Below are 20734 nucleotides of genomic sequence, written 5' to 3' on the forward strand. Positions count from 1 at the left end.
TCAAACTTTGTTTTCAAGGCGCTGTGTACCAACAAACCAAGTTTTGGCAGGTTAAGGATCCTCGGGGTGGTGCTACGGGGGGACTGGGAGCCAATTAAAATTTCATCTTTTTCTGCATCATAAGGATGCATCCAAAAATTCTACAATTTTTTGGGCGGGGGAAGGAAGAACTCCTCTTTTGATATATCAAAAAAAAATGAGGGAAAACCCTCTGCTTCTTTCAGGGGAGATTCCTGTCCGCAAAGTTTTTTTAGGCTTGCGCGCATGACGGGCTTGATGTTGGGGGACGGTTTATTCTGTGCGCAAAGAGTTTTTTGCTGCTGCGCAAAGTAGGTCCAATTTTCTATGTATGTATTTAATATTTTTATGGGTGGCAGGTCCTTTTCATGAGTACCTGTCACCAAATTTTCAGCTTTAGCAATTTTTTTCAGCGGTGGGCAGATACGTTGTCCAAAATTCCGCATTTTTGGTTTGTAAATTTGAATTTTGCACACAAAGGTTCAAGTTATCAGCAAGATTTAAAGATCAGGGCTTTGTCACACTATTATCTTGAATCTCAACAAAAAAAAAGTCCCATTTTTCTTGAGTAATTTTATTTAGATCATTGATTACGCAGCAGATTTTCAGTTACCTGTAATCTATAAAAATGTGATATTTTTGCCACAAATTGAAGATAATGGTGTTACAAAGCCCTGATCTTTAAATCTTGCTGATAACTTGAACCTTTGTGTGCAAAATTCAAATTTACAAACCAAAAATGCGGAATTTTGGATAATGTAACTGCCCACCGCTGAAATCTTTTCAATAGATTTTTACTTGTCACGCTGGCTTGCGCTGCATAGAGGCATTGGGGGTGTTGGTGATGTTGATTTTTGACCAATGATGGGAGATGAACTGGGTCACAGGTGATATGCCTCTCAGGTGAAACTTGGGTGAACTTGGGGTGTTACACATTTTTGCCCCGCGCTAAAAATTGTAGTGTAGCCACTGTACATGCCTTCCAACACATTATCTGTGTTACAGGCCATATTTATGTGTCGCTGTATCAACCCTCTGCCAATGGCAAAAAACCATAGCAGACCCCATTGGCTACCCATATGGGAAACAATTTGCCTGTTAGGGCCTGTACCATAGCAAGTTAAAAAACTGTTTTTCCCGCAGAAATCAATTTTTTGTGCAAAAAACAGTTTTCCCCAAAAAACGTGTACCACAGCGCCTGTTTTTTGGGACATCCAGAAATCAGTTTTCCCCAAATATGGTCGATTTTCAAAAACAGGTCTGACCCTGTTTTTCAAGAATGTTTTTCCTGCCCCATCATCTCATTACTCCGAGACCGCAGCAGTCCGGCAATCAATCATCTTGTTGTCTCAGAGAACTCCTCCCTCCCCTTAGGATAATCTATATAGCATACAACTGGATTGGTCCAAGGAAAACAAACGGAGTTTGCTACAATTGAATCAGACCAAGGAAAAAAGAGAGTCCTTCATCTCTCCTCTTTTCCCTTGGACCATTCTTCTCCCTCTTCCCACTCAGACCGCTCTGTACTATTGTTTGGAGAGGAATTCTCCTTTCTCCCCAAACAGAAGTTGATTGTTCCGAGAGAAAAAAAGGAACTCAATCATTCCTAGAAGAACAAGAAATATCTTTGCCATAGGAAGGAGGAGGAAACCTCGGATCCCTCCTCCTTCCCTCCCCTTGCACATATGTATAGAGCTAAATCAATCCAACAGGAAAGACGAGGGGATTATATTTCAATCCTCCCATTGCCTCCGACACCAGGAGGAGGGATTTCCTCTTGGACTGGATGAGTGATTGCAGGCCTCCTCCCTCTTGGACCGGTCTGAAGATTTGCCAGAGTACCAATGATTGTCCGAGGTGTTCATGAGTAGGGAAAGCACCCCGATGACCCCTTCCCTACTCATGAAGATTTGTGAGCGTACCAAAGATTGTCTTTTGGTGTTATGATGATCAAGATGGATGGTGGAGGAGCAGTGCGGATGTGGAATCTGAAGTGATGGTTGCGGTACACATTATTGAAATCTGTTTTTCTGGATGAGAGTTTTTTGAAAAAACAGAAAAGTGCAAAAAAAAAAATGTTTTCTCTGCGCAAGAAAAACAGAATTTGTATGGTACAGGCCCTTACTGCTATTGTAACGGGTAGCCCCATGTAACAAGGATAGTTATGTTACAATATTTACATTGAGAAAATAAATTAATGTAAGTTACTAAGTACCCTTCATTGGCTGTTGCGATCACATAGTTTGGAGGGTTTCAAGATTCCTGTTTGGACTCTTCACTGAAGGAACTAAGGTGGCACAGAGACCGCGTCTCGAGGGTTTCTAGTGCCCCCAACTGTGTGTATTTCAGAATGGAGGAAGACTAGCACGGAGAGATCAACATCTCTCTAACAAAGGGAAGAAGAGAAAAGAGAAGGGGAAAAGGAAAATACATACCTAGCATGGCCATGGAGAGATCAACATCTCTGCCGAGCTAGGGAGGCAGGAAGGAACAACTATATGGGTCCCGCAGCAGGAGTTGTGATATTTATGTGACACCCCAGGAGGGGGCTCACAAGGGTTCTATCTAGATTCCCCCCGCTGCATAATGTCCTTATGGCGCGCTGGGGGTCATCTGCCCACTGCTTTTTAACCCTGCTAGATGGGGATGGATAGTGGGGCAAAGATTTGGGTATGGCTATATTTTGTTGTTTTGTGGGATTATATTTTTTTGGTTCTGTCATTTCTTTTGTGTCACTGCACCTTGGCATATTTTTTTGTAATTGTGTTGAATAATAGGGGGAACTGTTGATCTTTAATTCAGTGATTCCATGTCTTCCATAAGCTCCGATTTTTTTACCAAGTTTTCCTTTTTACATAGATTTTTATACATTTTAGGCCCCGTTTGGAGCCGATATAATCCAGGCAATATGTGAGTTTTTTTGCATGACATCCTCCGTGACATCTGATCAGGTCCGCCAAAACTTGATCAGATGTCACAAGTTTCCAGATTATATCGCGCAATTATATCGGCTCCAAACGGGGCCTTAATACTTATGAGAGAAATAATGTATATTTGTCTTGCTGGTTGCTATTGGGTATCTGGCTGACAAAGATACTGCTTGGAAGCTCATTTGTGGTTATCAATATCTAGAACTGGTGTTGAAAGAGGTGGTCAGAAGTATGTCAAGTTAATGAAAGTTGATTGAGACTGAGACGCCGAAGTGAAATTGAAGCAGAAAACTTACTATAGTTGAAAAACTATCGCCAGCAACAATGAAAGGCCTATAAAGATACTCATACTACCACAGAAATTTACGCCTGATTGAATTTGTTGCTGCCGGCGCGCTATGGTTTGATCAAATTGTTCTATTACTCGAATGAGTTCATCCTGAGCTCGATTTACAGCCCGTACATCTGCTTTGAATGCTACGACTGCGTCTCGCAGATGGCGGAGCCATAGTGAAAACTGTGCCATGGGATCGGGCACTCGGCAAATTGGACAGGTATCATTTGTGTCGAACCATTTAGCAAGACAGTCCGTGCCAAAGATATGCTTGCATGATTCAAGTTGTGTCAAGCGAGTTGTGTGAGTTTCACGGCAAATCGCACAAAATGATGGAGGAATGTCAATGTGTACGGCTTCACCACTAGAGCTTGGGTGATCAGCGGCTGGGCGACTGGAAGTTTCTGCAGCTGTCCTCCTGGAATTTATGTCTTCATCGATTGTCAAACGTACCTCGTGCTGCTCACCTCGCCAGATAAAAAAAATCAGCTCGCAGAAACCTTGGAATTTAAGGCTCAATTTCATGAACAAAATGCACACACGTTGGGGGCTGCTTCTTGAGGCATATCTACGTTGACTGGATTTGGATTGTCTTCAAACGTGTTGGAGTGACTAGCAAGCTTTTCATAGTGTCCAAGGTCTGCGTGTTCGATGGACGGAGGCATTTGTAAGCTATGCCCAACAAGCTAAAGATTCAGCCGTCAGTGGTACGATTTGAGGATGATTATCCCATGCCGTAATCGAATAAAGAGTGCTTAACTATAAGGCATGATAACCACGCAGCCATCGCGAAATTATGAACAGTTTTCATTCCTACGGACGTGATACGTTAAGCAGTTTTTGTCGGAAGACCTTGCGATATTCTATAGAATGTGCAGAGGGATTGCAGCTATTGGTCAGATCCTCAGTTTGTTGCACTCTACGATAGTTATACACCAGCACACACTACAAACCGACAATAACCAGAGTGGTTAAGTCAATCAGTTGTTGATAGGGATGAAGAGCACTATAGGCAGGAGATCTACGAGAAAATAATGTATAGAAAAAAGATAAACGAGAGATGATGGTGTAAAGGGTATCCGATTTGGTTGTATGTTAGGACAGAAAATGGTAAAAATTGGTACTCGCCTTTAGCATATTATACAAATGCCTCCAAGGCCCTTCTTAAAGTTGCTTTTAAAGATTCCTTTAACCTGAGGTCGAGATCGATTTGAAAACCCCCAAACACGAGATAAGCCCGAACATACTGGAATGCGATTGGCAATGTCTCCAGATCAGAAGGATACAGGTCTTACGGCATGTTGAGCTATTAACCCCGCACCAAGTCTCAACAGTTTTCTTATGTTGCAGCTTGAAAACTCCTTCCGAGGAGGTTTGACGCGTCTTTGAACAAGACGCTGGTTAGTTGAAGTTGAAAAAGCAAATCAATCTCCTCCGAGATTTATCCACAGCAATTTCAAGAAGGTATGTACTGATAAACCATTTATGCTGCCCAAAAAGTGAAGAAATCCCAGCTGTAAGTGCCGATTTTAACCAGACCAGTTCCATCCATCCCAACAATCATCAAACAATCAAACCGACAGCATGATCTTTTTCGCTAAACATATTCTTTTCGGGATAGAACTCTTGTCTATCGTGTCCTTAATCCCGATCAACGTTTGTTCGACTCGACCACTTTGGTTGTTGTAGGTGTGTAGTGAGTGATGCATAACGAAATGAGTCAGATCATAAAATCTCATCAATAGGTGCAATTACAAATTTTACCGAATAATGCGATGTCTTCCGCCCCACAGTGTTTAGCTCACTACGTGCTTGAGAATAACAAGGCTTCATATTTTCGTGATGATAGCATGTCTGTTGTACTTTTTGGTTAAGCGCTCTTTATTTCATTAGGGCACGCGATGATAATCCTCAAACCTTACCAGTGATGACTGAATCTTTAGCTCGTGGGGCATAGCTTACAAATGCGCCCGTCAATTGTAGACCTGGGGCACGCTGAAGAGCTCGCTGGCAACTCCAACACCTGTGAGCACAGCCCAAATCAAGTCAACGTTGAACCCCCCAGTGTGAGTGGATTTGTTTCTTTAAGGTTGAAGATTCTGCGAGCTGAAATCTTTTTCTCTATCTGGCGAGATGAGCAGCCCGAGGTGAATTGGCAGATTGATGAAGAAGAAGCGGCCAGTAGGAGAGCTCCAGAAACGTCTAGCGAGCCAGCCGCCGATCTCCCAAGCGCCAGTGGTGAAGCCCTACACATCGACATTCCTCCAGCAATGTGTGCGGTTTGCCTGTCAACTCACACAACTGGCTTGAAACAACTTGGATGCAACCATACCTTTGGCGCCGAATGTGTTGGTAATTGGTTTAATGGAGAACATTTTACCTGTCCAATTTGCCGAGCAATTGATCCTTCAGCCAAAGAGGAATATGATAGAAACCACGAGCCACTCTCGCCTCGTAGCCCGCCAGTATTCGATAGGAGTCCGGATAACATGAGGTCAGGGTACACTGAAGCAGTCGACTTTGAGGTATCGGCATACCAGTCTCTAGAAATAGCACATCGCAATCAAGAAATAGCACGCCAGGAGGAAGAAAGAACAAGAGCGAATCTATGGAATTTTCATCGATGGTTGCAGTTATATGCTTGCTTTCTTATGAGTCCGATGATCATTTATATGGTGTGGACGTTACTTGGGTCTACCATACAGTAAGTCTTCCAGTTGGATTTCCCTGGCGTAGCTCAGTTTGAATCAGATTTTGATGTCTTGACTTGTGCTCGATGCACCTCTTTCAACATCAGTTCCAAATTTTTTCACCATGGATAAAATTCCAAGCAGTGGATGACTTCCCATCACATCTGAGACCCTTGCAGTTGTGGATATAGACCCAAAAAGTCTAGATTTTTGCAGGGAAATCTAGCTTTTGGGGCTCCAGATCACTTCTGGGAGACCCTCAGATCTTGATGGTAGCTATTGGATGACTTCCCGTCGTCATTTAGAGAGCTCTAGATGCCCCTCTAAATCCTAAATTAAAACACCTATCAAAAAATCAACCAGTGCACATGAAATCAATAAATTGTAGGGTTGGGAAAACACTTCTCTTTTTGTCAAAAATTAAGAATTTGGGTGTGTAAATTGAGATCTGGGAGGCTCTCAGACTCGACGGGAAGTCGTCCATTTCTATTATCCTCCTCCTATGCAAGCCAGAATTAGCCTATCAACTCCACACAGCTTAGTGTTCAGGTGATCCTGCAAGTGTGGCAGGGATTTTTGTTTTTTTACCTTTCTATTATGTAGTGCTTGTGTAATGGTCAAACATTTCAACGCTTTTGCTGGATAAGGACATGTGGAGCACCATGTTGAGGACCATTTCCAGCCAAAGGTGGCAGCTGATTTACTGAACGCAATCAGTAAGTACACGCCCACCCAAGCGGCATCAACCTTCAATTCGAGGAACGGCGCACACTCTCGAGTCGGGCCGGCTTGTCCGAACAGTGTAGTCGTTTGTCCGACGAGTTCCGCCGTCTGAAACCAGAAGAGTGCAGAACTCGTCGGGCAAAATCTGCCTGAGCAGTCTTGTCCGAGCGGTTAAATCCTGGAGTGGATGAATGGAGAATGGTTTCAACCTTGCAGTCCGAGCAGTTTGCTTACGCAGTGAGGGCTGCCTACTATGCTGGTTTTGCGGGAGAGAAAAGGATCTCTCTCCCTCCGCGTCAGTCATGATGATGCCCCGCCTGGAGTGTTGCCCACCCTTGGCGATGCCGTATGGTGTATGCGGCGGCTCCACTGCGGTCGAAGGGGTTGCATATTGAATTGGCCGCGCTTGGAGAGAGCACGTCGTGGAGTGCCAGGCAGCAGTTTCCCAGCCGTTTTTGGAAGCCTGCCACATCAGTCTGCTCGAGATCTGTTTCCTTTTATTGTACACTCTGCAGGAGTTGGGGTTCAGTTTCTCTTGGTGCAGAAGGGAGAGCTTCGATCGTAACGAATACTTCATGTCTGCTGGTGTCGTTTCGGCGGTTTCCGATGGGACGAACTGGCTTGAAGAGGTGTTTATCCGAGAGAAGGAGGCTGATCATCAGGGATTGGGCATGGCTCGAACAAGTTGAGACGACTCATCAGGCTTCAGAAGTGGTAATTGAGTTTTTTCTCGGCGCCGATAGACAGGCACAGCTGTAAATAAATAAATAAATATGGATGGCTGGCGTGATACATAGAGCTGGCCCCTGGGATAGAGAGGGGCTACATGCACTCGGCTCAGCAGCCAAGAGGAAAAGGAAAGACATCTTATTCTTTGGGCAGCTGGCGGGGCGATAAAGAAGTGGAGAAGAACGATGCGCCAGCCGCCTTCCTGACCACCAACCACTCCACGCCAGCCATGTCCGTCAAGCAGGTCGACTATGCCACCACCCACCACCAGAGGAACCAGGTCTGCAGCCCCCCTTCCGTCTCGCCCGCTGTCTCAAGCACCATCCCCACTGACCAGCTCGCCTTCTTCCACGCCCGTCGATACATAGTCTACAATATTATCCGACCCCACGAAGCCTGACAATCTCAATCATCCAAATCAAGCCGACTTCCCCAAGAAACGTATGTGCTTGCTTACATCTCGCCCCCATCACCCTCCATCTTCAGACTCTCATCCTGCCACTTTTCCACATGTCTCCAACCGTCTGCAGATCTCAGCTCTCGGCCTCAGTCAAGCCTCGATCTCATCAAAACTGACGTGAGTCTCACAAGAGAGTACATATCTAGGCCTGCTGGACGGCATAAATTGACATCGGTCTATCCACCCATCACTCCCCGACAACAACAAAACCTCACCACTCAAGATCGACAAGCCACTAGTGCTCACCCAAGAAGTCACATCGGCAATTCTGACAGATGGAACGAACCCAGAGGAAGACCTGCCTCTGCTCGACCAGGCAGGACAGGAAAGCTTGAGCCAACTCCTGGACTCCATCCCAGGCCAACTAGTCGAATCGCCGCTGGCCAACAAGATCCCTGAATGGTACAAGGTCGGCTGGGCCGCCCAGATCGAGTCTGCCGATCCGTCCAAGTCGGATCCCGACGAGGCCAAACATGTAGACCTGCTGGAAACTTTCCTGAGCGAAGTTTATTACGGAACATGGTCCGTCTTGCCCTCTCCGGATCAACCTGCCTCACCACCCCCCTCATCAGAGCCTTCTTTGTGATGCCTCCCTAGGTTTCATAATGCCGCCGTCATCTTCTTTGCCGTCGCTGCTTCCCATTACATCACCCTCTTTGGAGGGGGATGGTCTTCATTGATGTGAGCATTCAAATCGTCTTCAACCCTGCCAAAAAACAAAAACAAACTAGCTTACCGTCACGGGGTCGCTCTCTCCTTCTTTATTTTATAAGTATCATCCTCGCCATCTGTACCACATACTACACAACAAGTATACGCAGACTAAGGAAGAACGTGCGCGGTGACATTTCGAGAGAGCTGGCCAAGCAGAGGTTGTATCAAGACCACGAGACCGTCGATTGGCTAAACAACTTCTTGAACCGATTCTGGTTGATATACGAACCTGTAAGTCCCAGTGGCTCTCGTCCCTCAATCAGCAAACTCGCTCACCTAGCCCATCTTCATCTTGTAGGTGCTATCGGCCACCATCGTTGCTTCAGTCGACCAGATCCTCGTCGCGTCAACGCCCTCATTCCTGGAATCGATTCGCATGTCCACATTCACCCTTGGATCCAAAGCGCCTCGCATCGACTTCATCCGCTCCCATCCCGAGACGGAGAACGACGTGGTGGTCATGGTCAGCGGCCAACACCCCTCGATCCTTTGTAAAAAAAAGGCCTGACTGTTGTTTTCTCTTCCTCCTTATATATCTCAGGACTGGAAGTTTGATTTCACGCCGAACGATATCTCTGACCTGACTGCCAAGGCGGCCGCCGGGAAGATCAATCCCAAAATCGTGCTCACTATCCGCTTCGGGAAAGGCGTTATCGGGGCTGCTAAAGACATAGTCGTCGAGAATATCTCGTTCACTGGGACAATCAGAATTCGAATCAGTAAGCTCTCAAGCACCACCTACACCTTCCCGCTTATTTTTTGTTGCATGGGCCACCAGTTTTGAACTAACTATACGACCTTCGAAATCACAGAGCTCATGAATAACTTTCCACATCTACAATTGATCGATCTATCCTTCCTGGAGAAGCCCGAGTTCGATTTTATTCTGAAGCCGATTGGATTTGACTTGAACATGATACCCGGTCTCTCTGGATTCATCGAATCTCAAGTCCACGCCACCCTAGGCCCGATGATGTCAGACCATACCCGATCAATCTGCCTCCAGTTTCTTCCACTTTCTGACATGATGGCTGATAATCTTACAGGTACGACCCTAACGTTTTCACCCTCAATCTTGAGCAAATGTTGGCTGGTGCACTGGTAGACTCGGCGGTCGGCGTTCTGCAGATCACCGTCGCTAATGCTCAGGGCTTGAAAGCTGTCAAGATTGGCGGGGGCACACCAGACCCTTACGTCACCTTCTCCATCGGGGCCCGTCTGAATCTTGATCGTACCAAAGTTGGTCATCTTTGGACTGCTTCGCTTCTCCTTCGACTATCCTTCTTGATTACTAAACTTTGCTTCTTCTCACCCACAGATTAAACACAGTACACAGAGTCCAAATTGGAAAAGTGTACATTTCCTGCTGATTCATTCACTGAATGACTTGTTAACGATGGAGGTGATGGATTATAACGAAGTCAGGAAGGATACATCTTTGGGGATTGCTAGTATCGACCTTCAAACGCTTGTGACTGAGCCCGAACAAGAAGGTCTGACAGTCCCGATCATACACCAAGGCAAACCACGAGGAGAGATCCGGCTGAGCATGGTATACCACCCCTGTTTGGTACCCAAACAACTCGAAAATGGAGAGACGGAACCGGTCCCAGAAACAACCGCAGGTGTTGCTCGTCTGGTGTTGCATCAGGCTAAAGAACTAGACTACAAGCGTACAGGGACTAGCAACTTGTCACCGTTTGCGAAAATCTACCTTAACGGGAAGCAGATCCTCAAGACCCCGGTGATCAAACGGACCAACAATCCCGTTTACGAAGCGTTTACTGAGGTGCTGATCTCCAGCAAGCCCGATGCGGTTTTCACGATCAACATGTTTGATGACCGTCATGGAGAGGATCCCAAGATCGGCTCGGTGAACGTCAAGTTGACCGAGCTGCTCGATCTCACGTCGGGCGAGCAAAAGCTCGACTGGTTCCCTCTCGTCGGCGCTAAATCTGGCAAGCTCCGGATCTCGGCCGTCTGGAAGGGGATCATGATGGCCGGTGCAATCAATGGCGCTAGCGCTTACACCCCTCCCATCGGCGTCCTCAGGTTCCATTTTGATAGGGCCGAGGATCTCAAGAATGTCGAGGCTTTGACTGGCGGGAAAAGCGACCCTTATGTCCGCATCATGCGGTCCGGAATCGTCTTGGCCAGGTCACAAATCCATGTAAGTCTGGGCTTTGATCTAGCTACAATTGGGCACGAAGACCTGAAGCGGCTGTCTTCTTAGAACAACGACCTGGATCCCGTGTTCGATGAGATCATTTACGTGCCCCTTCATAGGTTTGTGATATTTTTTTAAGTAAAATTCAAATTTGGCTTCTGATGATCGCTGAGAGCAACTTTTCAGTCTCAAGGATTCTTTCCGATTAGAAGTGATGGATTATCAGCATCTCACCAAGGATCGATCTTTAGGACATATAGATTTAGAGACTACCAAGTTGGTCACATCAATCAAAGAGGAAGGAATGAACGTCTATCAATCTACAGGAAAGCACCAATATTCCGAGTATTTGAAGCAAGAGGGGAAGAAAGCATTGGTGAAAGGGAAGATGAATTTCACGGTCGAGTTTCATGCTTGTAAACCGATTAAATTCAACCGCTTCGACACGCCGCCTTCGGATGTCGACAAGATGAAGACGGGTCAACAGTCTGACAAGGTCTCGACGCTGACCGAGTCGGATGTCCAGTCGATCACCCTAGTCAGCCCTGATGGAAGTGCGCTGGTGAATGGGAAGAGTCTGAAGGCGAAGGAATCGCTCGAGATGCTTGAAGACCGGGCTGCGCGCCAGACCGGATACGACGTCCCCTCTGTCGACGGAAGTCCGAAATCAAAGAGATTGGACCCTGTCGGCTCCCATCGCCAGACTAAACTTAGCATCGACTCCCTCGCTTCGCAGCATCGCCCCTTGCGCGACGACAAAAATCCGTCTCCCCCCCTGCTCGAGTTGTCGAAAGACGAACTCCTTACTTACCAGTCTGGGATCTTGGTCTTCAACATCATTGGTGGCGTCATTGCTAGGAAAAATGCCCGATTGGAGTTCTTGTTTGTCCGTCATCTCCCCTCTATGATATGCTTATAGGCGAAAAACGTTGATGGTCCGCGGATTCATTTTTTGTCGATGTCGATGGGCTCATTAGGATGACGGTTATTGGCCTTCATGTAAGCTTGCATCCAGGGTCTTATCCAAGCATTGACTGGTTGAGATCAAACTAATGGGATCGTATAACCCATCACAGATTCGACGGAGCCATCGAAATCCACGAATCCTAGATGGGACGAGACCGGCGAAAGTTTCATCCGAGAACTGGATTGGTCGCGGTGTATCCTGAAGCTCAATGTGGCCGATAAAGACACTCGCGAGGAAGTGTATGCTGAATACACCAGTGATCTCAAGGACTTCCTGAACGATTGCTTGGTTCGTCCCCTTGCTCATTCCGATATCCTTTTTTGATTGAGTTTTTTTTCTTATTTCTGCTCATGGTTTACTTTGTTCAATAGGACGGGCCTCATGAGTTCGTCTTGCAAGATCTGGAAGGCGGTAATCGCAGCACGATTTCCATCCAATGCCGTTACATACCCGTGCCGATCACCCTAGAGCCTCGAGAAAGCATCAACAGTCAGTCATCCTTTCAGAAATATTTAGCAATTTGATAATCTAATAGCAATCTTGAATTGGTAGATATGGGACTCTTAACTGTGATGCTGGACCATGCTAAGGATTTGATGGCTGCGGATCGGAACGGCTATTCGGATCCGTATGCCCAGTTTCTCTTGAATGGCGCTAAGGTCTTCAAGAGTAGCGTGCAAAAGAAAACTCTTAACCCCAAATGGACCGAAAGATTTGAGGTTGAAATTGTGCGGTAGTTTGTCGCCATCTAACAATAATTCCCGACACTGACTCTCTCTCTCTCTATAGCCATCAAGAGCTGGTGCCGAGTTTTACGTTCATGTTTACGATTGGGACAGAGTTGGGGCGAGTGATAAGCTTGGGCAAGCCCGAATTGATTTATCGAATCTGGAGCCGATGGTCCAGTCGACGGTCGTCGCCAATCTAACTCAAGGCGATAAGCAAAAGGGGCAAGTCCAGATCCGGATGACGTTTAGGCCGCACTTCATCAGCCGCAGTCGACAGGCGACCTCGACCTTTACGGGTGGGTTTGGACGAGTAGCTACGGGGCTAGGCGGGACCGTGCTTTCGGCTGGAGCAGGTGTCGGACTGGGGGCCGCCAAAGGCGTCGGGACCGTCGGAGGCGGGGTCATCAAAGGCGTTGGAGGGGTCGGCAAACTTGGCTATGCCGGGATCAGACGAGCCACAGGAATGGGAAACAAACGGACAAGTGTGATCGATGAGGGCGTGCCGAAAGTGCCGATCCTTGACTCAGATTTGGGTCTCCCCCCGACAACCTCGGCCCATGGGTCCCAATCGAGGGTCGCGTCAGGCGAACTAGCAGCAGCAGCCCAAGCCACGAGTCCATCGCCCTCCAAGGTGAACCTTGCGACAGAGGACTACAAGCTCAACATTGTGATCATCGGCTTGGTCGGCTTGGAGAATTCGGGAGGGAAAACATACGTGCATGTGAAAAGGAACGCGAAAGCGGTCTACGATACCAAGGTGACCCGGCCTACGGGGACGACGCCGGGCCTAGAGTGGAAGGAGATCTGCACATTAGATGCCAAGCTTGGGGTGGAAAGCGAGCTGGAGTTTGTGGTTTTTGAGAAGCGGAAGTTGGGTAAGGACCGGGAGATGGGCAGTCTGCGACTGAAGCTGTGGGAGACGGTGGACCCGATCCAAGGCCGGTTCGAGGCGGAGATCGACCAGGCGATCGACGACTCGTCCTCGTCGAGCGGCGGGGAAGCGGGCGTGGGTGCGGCCCATCTGCGCCTGAAGCTCTCGATCATCGACGCCGGCTCTTCGACCAACGTCAGTAAAGAGATCTACGCCCATTCGCGCCGGTCCATCAGTGCCGGAAACCACCCCTTCGGCGGCCTCTTCGGCCACCACCACAAGCCCTCCGACGACCACAACATCCCCCAGCCCCCAACGACTCCCTCGGGCCCCTCCGATGCCTTCCTGAGCCATGATCCCAACCCTTCTCCCGCTAAACCGCCCTCCATCTTCGGCTCCAAGTCCCAGAAATCGGTCGCCGGCGCTGCCGCGGGCAGGTTCTCCCTCCATCGCCACCATTGACAGCCCTCCACCCCCTTTCCAGATCCGCTCTCTGCTCCTGATTCATGTATCCTCGTCTTCTCGCCTTTGTGGCCGTGCCTGTGTGTGTGTGTGTATCTTAACGAAACTACCATGAAAATCTAATCCGAACGAAACGAAACTAGAGAAACTCCATCTTTTCTCGACTATTAACTCATCATCCTTATCGTAATCTCTTTCCCACTACCTCCATCCACGCTTCCCCCCTTCTTTCTAATTACTTATTTTTGGTTCATTGGGGTTTTGTTTATTCTCTCAGACTTATTTAACAGATCTCGATACATATAATGTGCCTTTTCTTCTGCCATAATGCTTGCTTGTTTGATGGCTACAATGATGATTATAAAGAAGCAACAGATATGCATTTCACATCTATCTTGTCTTATTTGATTAGCATCCAATTAAATACACATATTAGGGGGTATCAAATATGACCAAATCCACCATTATGTAATTGACGGGTTTAAAAAAACCCACCATATTGTCAAAACATGCTGGTCTACCTTCTACCCCATTTTGGGATCCACTGGTGACAAATTTCATTTTTGGCTAATTGACTGGTTTCTAATCTTGGATTTCTCATATCTGATACCCCCTAAATCGGGCGGGTTCACAATAGCTTTTATGGGGTCTGGTTGCCTTTTGGGCTTGATGGATGACTTGCTATCCACTTTAAGACCCGTGCAGATGTCACTGGAAGACTTCCCTTGGGGTCTGTAGGCGGCTACGGGGTCAGATCTGTGGCCTCTGGGACTAGATTGCGCTGCAAATATCTGCATGACAGGCTGCAGATTAGGGATGGCACTTTGTACCCGGTGTGAGAATGAAAGCTGGTTAGTTGGTGGAATGTCCGCTGACCGCCTCCTTCAAGAATATTAGTGTCCGGGCTGTGTGATTGTTGGTAACTCGGCTCCGCACTGCTACTATCCGCTAGCCTTCAGCGCTCCTCTCTGAGCCTGATCTATAGCGTAATAATCCGCAAGTGAATAAAGCTCTGCTCTCCGTAAGCACAGAATCCGCAAGTACTCTTGAAAGTAAAGATTAGGTCACAAATAATCTCCTAATAACTCTAGCAGCAATGGGCCACTGCACTACACTAACGTTATTGGACAATAGCTGTTAGTGTAGCCATTTTATTGACACCCAAATTCATGTTATTTGTTATCTCAGATACAAGTATCCATACTAACAATAACAGGAAATAACAGCAATAACAACAATAACAGGCATTTTATTGCTACTAACAGGATACAATAACAGTTATTGCTGTTATCCACAACTATTTACTGGGCAAGTTCCTGTATTGTTAGCAACACAAAAAACAAGATAACAGAAAATGTTGTTATTGTTAGCTAGTTTTGGCTAAAATACACTACACTAACAAATAACGTTAGTGTATTGGCCCACCGTTAACTCTAGTATGTCCGTCCATGTAAGTACAGTAATGAGTCAATCCCTAGATAATGATAGGATAATAGGATAAGGTAGAAGAGAGAAAATCCCCCGCCAAGTCCCCATTTTCCCGTCCTTCCCTCCACGCACATTGCCGTTCCCACCCGATCCCGCACGTCTGACACTTTCCCGCACTAGTCCTCCAGCTCCGCCCGCTATTCCGCTTGTCACTTTCCCAGACTCTGCTCCTCTCCAACGCTTGATCTCCCACCATCCTCTGTCTAGCCCCGGCCAGTTGGTCTCTTGTCACCGCCTCCACCCCGGTTCCACCCGCTGGTGGAACCCGCTTTGGCTGTTGTGGCTCACCCGCTGACGCGCTGCTGCTACCAGTCCACGTGTGTAATCCGCCGCAGTCCAGCCCTGTCTTTTCCGCTCCGATCCAAAATCCGCAATCCGCAATCTGTGCATTCTGGTCCGGGCGTGACTTTACGTAAGCTTTCTTAGTGCGCTTTCCTGACATCATCCTCAGTGCTTATGTCACTGGAATGCACTCTGCCTGAGCCGCTCTGTGCATTCCCGCCCGCGCTATCCCCGAGTGGACATTCTACCATGCTCGCCTATATAAATCACCACACCGGGTACCCAAACGGGTACACCTGCACCCGCAGGGCGGGTATCCGGGTGCAAATGGTGGGTACCTGGGTGCAAGAGGCAAGTACCTGCGGCCTGCAGGGGACCCAATTGATGGGTCTTTGGACCCATTGATAGGGTCCCAAGACCTATTGGTTGGGTCTGAAGACCCATTGATTGGGTCCTGAGACACAATGATTGGGTCCCGAGACCCAATGATTGGGTCCCGAGACCAGTCAGACAGGCGGGTACCCGGTAGAGATGGCCATTTTGCACCCGATGGTGGGTACCCATTACCTTTCACAAGGCAACTGTGTGCCCTTGCAGGTACCCATGGCGGTGTGGGATGTTCAATCCTAGTAAAAACTCAAGGAATTCACTCCACAACAGCCCTGGGTACCTGCCAGGGCACACAGTTGCATCCTGGAAGGTGGCGGGCACCCGCCAGCGGGTGAAAAATGGCCATCTCTAGTACCCAGGTACCTGCCCTTTTTCTAGCAAACTAAACACCCGCACCCGCACCCGGTATCCGTTGGTGGGTACCCGCCAACAGATACCAGGTACCCAAGGCCATCCATACTGCAGATCCGGCTCTGTAGGGGGCTACAGAACCCAAGGGAAGTCTTCCATTCTATGTAGACCCAAAAAGTCTAGATTTTCACAGATAACTTGCGCTTTTGAAGCTCTTGCTATTGAAGGAATTCTCTTCAGCTAAAATGCTTGGGAAGGCTAAACCTCACTGGCAGTGGCTGGTAAAAATTAATTGATATTGATTCTCCACTTGCAAACCAGGTCTAGTGCCTCCCTCTAAATCTGCCCATTTAGGCTACATGAAAGCCTTGTTATTGTCTGGTCTGTGGAGAGAAGAACAGTGGACTGTGGTTCTGGATCCTAAGACCATGGGAGTTTGCTTGGCACTTGCGTTCAAGTGCCATTGCACAATATTGTTTAAGAACCCTGTTAGATATATCCTGGAACATTAACCTCAAAATACGCTGAAGTCATGATGAATTCATGTTGAGATGATGCTCAATTGAGCTGAAGGAATGCTGAAAAAGGGTTGAATTTGATTGAAAACCAGCCCAAACTTGACTCTATGTATTATTGGAACTATTGGAGAACACATTTCAAACTGCCTTGCAAAGCAATATCAAATACTTCTCAGAAAAAAGGGGCTTTTCATGGGAATGATATATTTGGATTTATCATTTGTTTATCATAAATTCCAAAAATCTTTATGTATGTTAATATCACAAAAACACGCACATGTACATTTGTGTGACACATTCTTCAGTTGCTGAAGTTTTTCAAAACATAGCTGAAGCTCAGGGAAAATTACATGGGAAAAAACCTCATATTAACTAGGAGTTGGACATGACTTCATAAAATCTCCCTAAAATTATATTTATACATATTGCTGAAAATTACATACAATTTGTGAAGGGTCCAAATAAGCCTGTGGTGCTGCATGCGCACTCAGCTTGGTGTCAGTTGGCTCAGTGATGAAAAATGTGACACACCACCATGCATGTGTAAATTTGTGTAAAATATTCTTCAGCTGCTGAAGTTTTTCTCCAGGGAGTTCAAATTCTGGGACAAGTCCAGGGGGGGCTCAGATTACACAGGGCTTGTGAATGACTTCAGAAAATATCCTCAAAGAGATTTATGTACAGATGTATGAAATTCAAGTAAAATTTGTCATGTGGTGCAATATTGTTTTGTGATGGAAAATGTGTCACACAAATGTGCGCGCATACGTTTGTGTGACACAAGTTGTCACACAAGCCTGCACGCATTATATGTTTGTGTGACAGTGGGACCCTCAGCCAATGCATGCCAAAGTCAAACCATAGTACCAGGGCAAAATCAGACCTCCCAGATTCTCACTACACTCACCAGGGGAGATATGTTCCCACTCCCCAGGGAGTGCCTTACTGTAATTTTTTTCCATAACTGTGCTGGAGGCCTTTAGTAAAGAAATATTGAATAGGTATGAACAAGACTGGAAGTCAGCTTGAAATCAGTTGGAAATCATCCTGAAATAAACCATAACTTGCCAAGGAATAATCCAGAACTCATCTGGAATTCATCCAGAACTCATCCAAAATATATGCCTTTCTTGGCTCCATGACCAGTGTGTCCTTTTCATGGTGATGTGAAAGGCGCAGTATGTCATATTGTCCCCCTCATGTACTCGCGTACATCAGGGGGACAATTGGTGTCCCAACACAAAGTTTTTACTTTTCATGTGGCTGTGAAAGGCCTATCCTGTGATATTTCCACCTCAATGTACGCGCGTACACTAGGGTGACTATTAGCAAAGTGCAAAAACGTTCACTTGCATGTGCATGTTGTGTGTGAAAGGGAAAAACCCATGACCATACATTGCTCCTCCCCGCCCACCTCTTGACTCCTCAATACTCCAAATGTGGAGTTTGCACACCCCACACTACAACACCCCCCCTCAAACTCCACACCTCTAAATACAATCTCATAAGAAACAAGAAAGAAAAGAAAAAAAATTTAAGGAAAAGAAGATTAGAGACCAGAAGTTTGAGGATAAAAGAATTCAAAAGAGTTTAAGGTAAAAACAATAGGCGGGAGAGGTAGATTGAGAAAGAAATCGGAGAGAAAGACAATAGGGCCATTAAAAAAAGATCTTCTTCATTGAGTTGTAATGGATTGTTGCCTTCACTGGTTTTGTTAAAAAATCGGCTATATTGGATTCAGTCAAAACCCAGACGAGTTCTATGTGGTGCTCCCTGACTGCGTCGTTCACAAAGAAAAAATTTCGTTCCAGACTTTTCATCCTCCCTTTAGACGCGTTGTCGTCCGAGATAAGTACTGCTGCTCTGTTGTCGCATTTGATGTTGAGTTTTGGCTGAAGGTCAAGTGACTTGATGATCGGTAAAAGAAAAAGTAGAAAATCCACTGATTGTCCCAATGCAATGAATTCTGCCGCGCATGTTGATGTAGCTACTGTCTTCTGACGCCGCGATCCCCACGCTACCGGAGCATCACAAAACGTGATCATGAATCCCGATGTCGACCGTTGGAACTCTCCCCCCCAATTAGCATCTACCCATGTCGTTAATTCATCACCCGAGGCGCAAAGTTTCAATCTCTTTGACCTAGTCGTGTTGATATATTGAACCAAGTGAGACAATGCCGCCCAATGAGAGTCGTTTGGATTGGCGCTAAATCTTGCCAGATAGTTCACCGCGAAGCTGAGATCTGGTCGTGTCCCCAGAGCTAGGTAGTTGATTGACCCAATGAGTGACTGATAAAGCGTCGCCGATACCGGTTCTCCCCAAGACGTCGTTAGTGTATTGCCAGCCAAAGGAGTATGTACCGCTATTAGGTTTGCATTGACCTCCTTCTTATACTTGTCCACTAACTGATCGAGTAAGGCATGTTGACTGAGGAAAATTGCATCATCTTCATATTCTAGGCGGATTCCAACGAGTTTATCCGGCCGCGAATCCCATTTGAGTCGGAGATTTTTGTCCATGTTTTGACGGAGCAATTCAATGTCGTGTTGATTGTTGCCAAAAACAATTCCGTCATCCACATGAATCCAGACGATTATAATTGAGTTTCCCTTCTTGTACCGGTACAAGCACTCCTCAACCTCATCGCATTCAAAACCCCAACCGTGCAGTAAACCCTTGAAATGCTTCCACCAGCACCTGCTGGCTTGTCGAGTTCCGTACAGAGCTTTCTTCAGTCGCAATACCTTCCTGTCCAACTCCGGAAATAACTCTACCGGGGGATCAACATAAATTGTTTCTTCAATTGGGCTGTGTACAAATGCCCCGGTAATGTCAAAAGAATTGACAATCCATTTGTTTCTTATTGCTAGAGTAAGCAGGATCTGAAGGGTCGAAAGCGATGCAGTTGGAGCAAAAGTCGACTGAACGTCTTTCCCAAGACGCTGTTTAAATCCTCTCACGACAAATCGGGCTTTCAATTTGTTGATTGTGTTGTCGGCATTCCGTTTTATGTCAAACACAAACCGCGTGCCAATCGAGTGTTTCTGGCCTTTGTCCAGTATTTCGAATGTGTCTATGTCGGTAAGCTGGTCCCATTCTGCAAGACAAGCTTTCCTCCAATCTGCCCCCGCCGATGATCGCAAGGCATTCTTCAGGGTTGTGGGAATTTCGGCATCGGAGATTGCTTGAAGATGATCAATCTGGTTGTCTTGCTCTTCACAGATCTCTTTTGTTCGTTCTTTGCCCAACGTTAGAACTCTACAGGCAATGGGATTGTCAGCTAAAGATGTTGGCCGTGGAAAAATAGGTTTTCCTTGAAAATCAAGAAAGGTAGCACACTCAGAGTTTATTATCTTCTGAGTAATCGGGTTCCAAAAGAACCACCCCCGCTCATCATCTTGATAACCAACGAGGTACCCTGTCCATCCACGCTGATCCAATTTCCGGCGCCGGTCTTTTGGGATATGAACACTGGCCCTGGAGCCAAACGGGTAGAAGGAGTCCGCACAAGGTTGACGGCCGGTCCATTGTTCAAGAGGAGTCGTTTTGCATCTCTGATTGGATATTCTGTTAACTAGATAACACGCGCATCGGTATGCATGTGACCAGAGTTTTGAAGGAAGTTTGGAGTGATCCAAGGTCGTTTGTGCTATGTCCCCCAGTGTTTGGTTGAGCCGTTCAGCTTCTCCATTTTGTTCTGGTGTGTACGGCGAGGTGAAAATGAGTTGACAACCAATCAAGTCGAGGTAGTCAGAGAGCGTCTTGACAGTGTATTCTTTTGCATTGTCGGATCGGATAAATTTTGGGGACACACCAAAATGTGTCACAATCTTCTTAACCAACGCAATGATAATGTGAGGCACTTCTGACCGGGATTTCATAGGATAAAAAAATGAATAGGTAGTCGCG

The 20734-nt window shown here is 46.7% G+C and overlaps 1 protein-coding gene across 1 annotated transcript; it reads left to right on the forward strand.

Moving 5' to 3' along the window:
• Positions 1-7653: 7653 nt before the first annotated feature.
• On the forward strand, positions 7654-13793 carry PtA15_11A411 (uncharacterized protein; the record flags this gene model as incomplete). The annotated part of the gene is made up of 18 exons (XM_053161317.1): positions 7654-7704; positions 7793-7865; positions 7955-8001; positions 8108-8406; positions 8482-8565; positions 8658-8829; positions 8897-9061; positions 9140-9317; positions 9411-9573; positions 9645-9837; positions 9917-10768; positions 10832-10884; positions 10952-11651; positions 11743-11764; positions 11842-12020; positions 12104-12221; positions 12285-12460; positions 12522-13793. The coding sequence occupies 18 exons, from the start codon at positions 7654-7656 to the stop codon at positions 13791-13793; spliced, it is 4797 nt and encodes a 1598-aa protein (XP_053025275.1).
• Between the last annotated feature and the right edge of the window lie 6941 nt (positions 13794-20734).

This window comes from Puccinia triticina, chromosome 11A (genome assembly GCF_026914185.1).
Source record: "Puccinia triticina chromosome 11A, complete sequence".
Taxonomy (NCBI): domain Eukaryota; kingdom Fungi; phylum Basidiomycota; class Pucciniomycetes; order Pucciniales; family Pucciniaceae; genus Puccinia; species Puccinia triticina.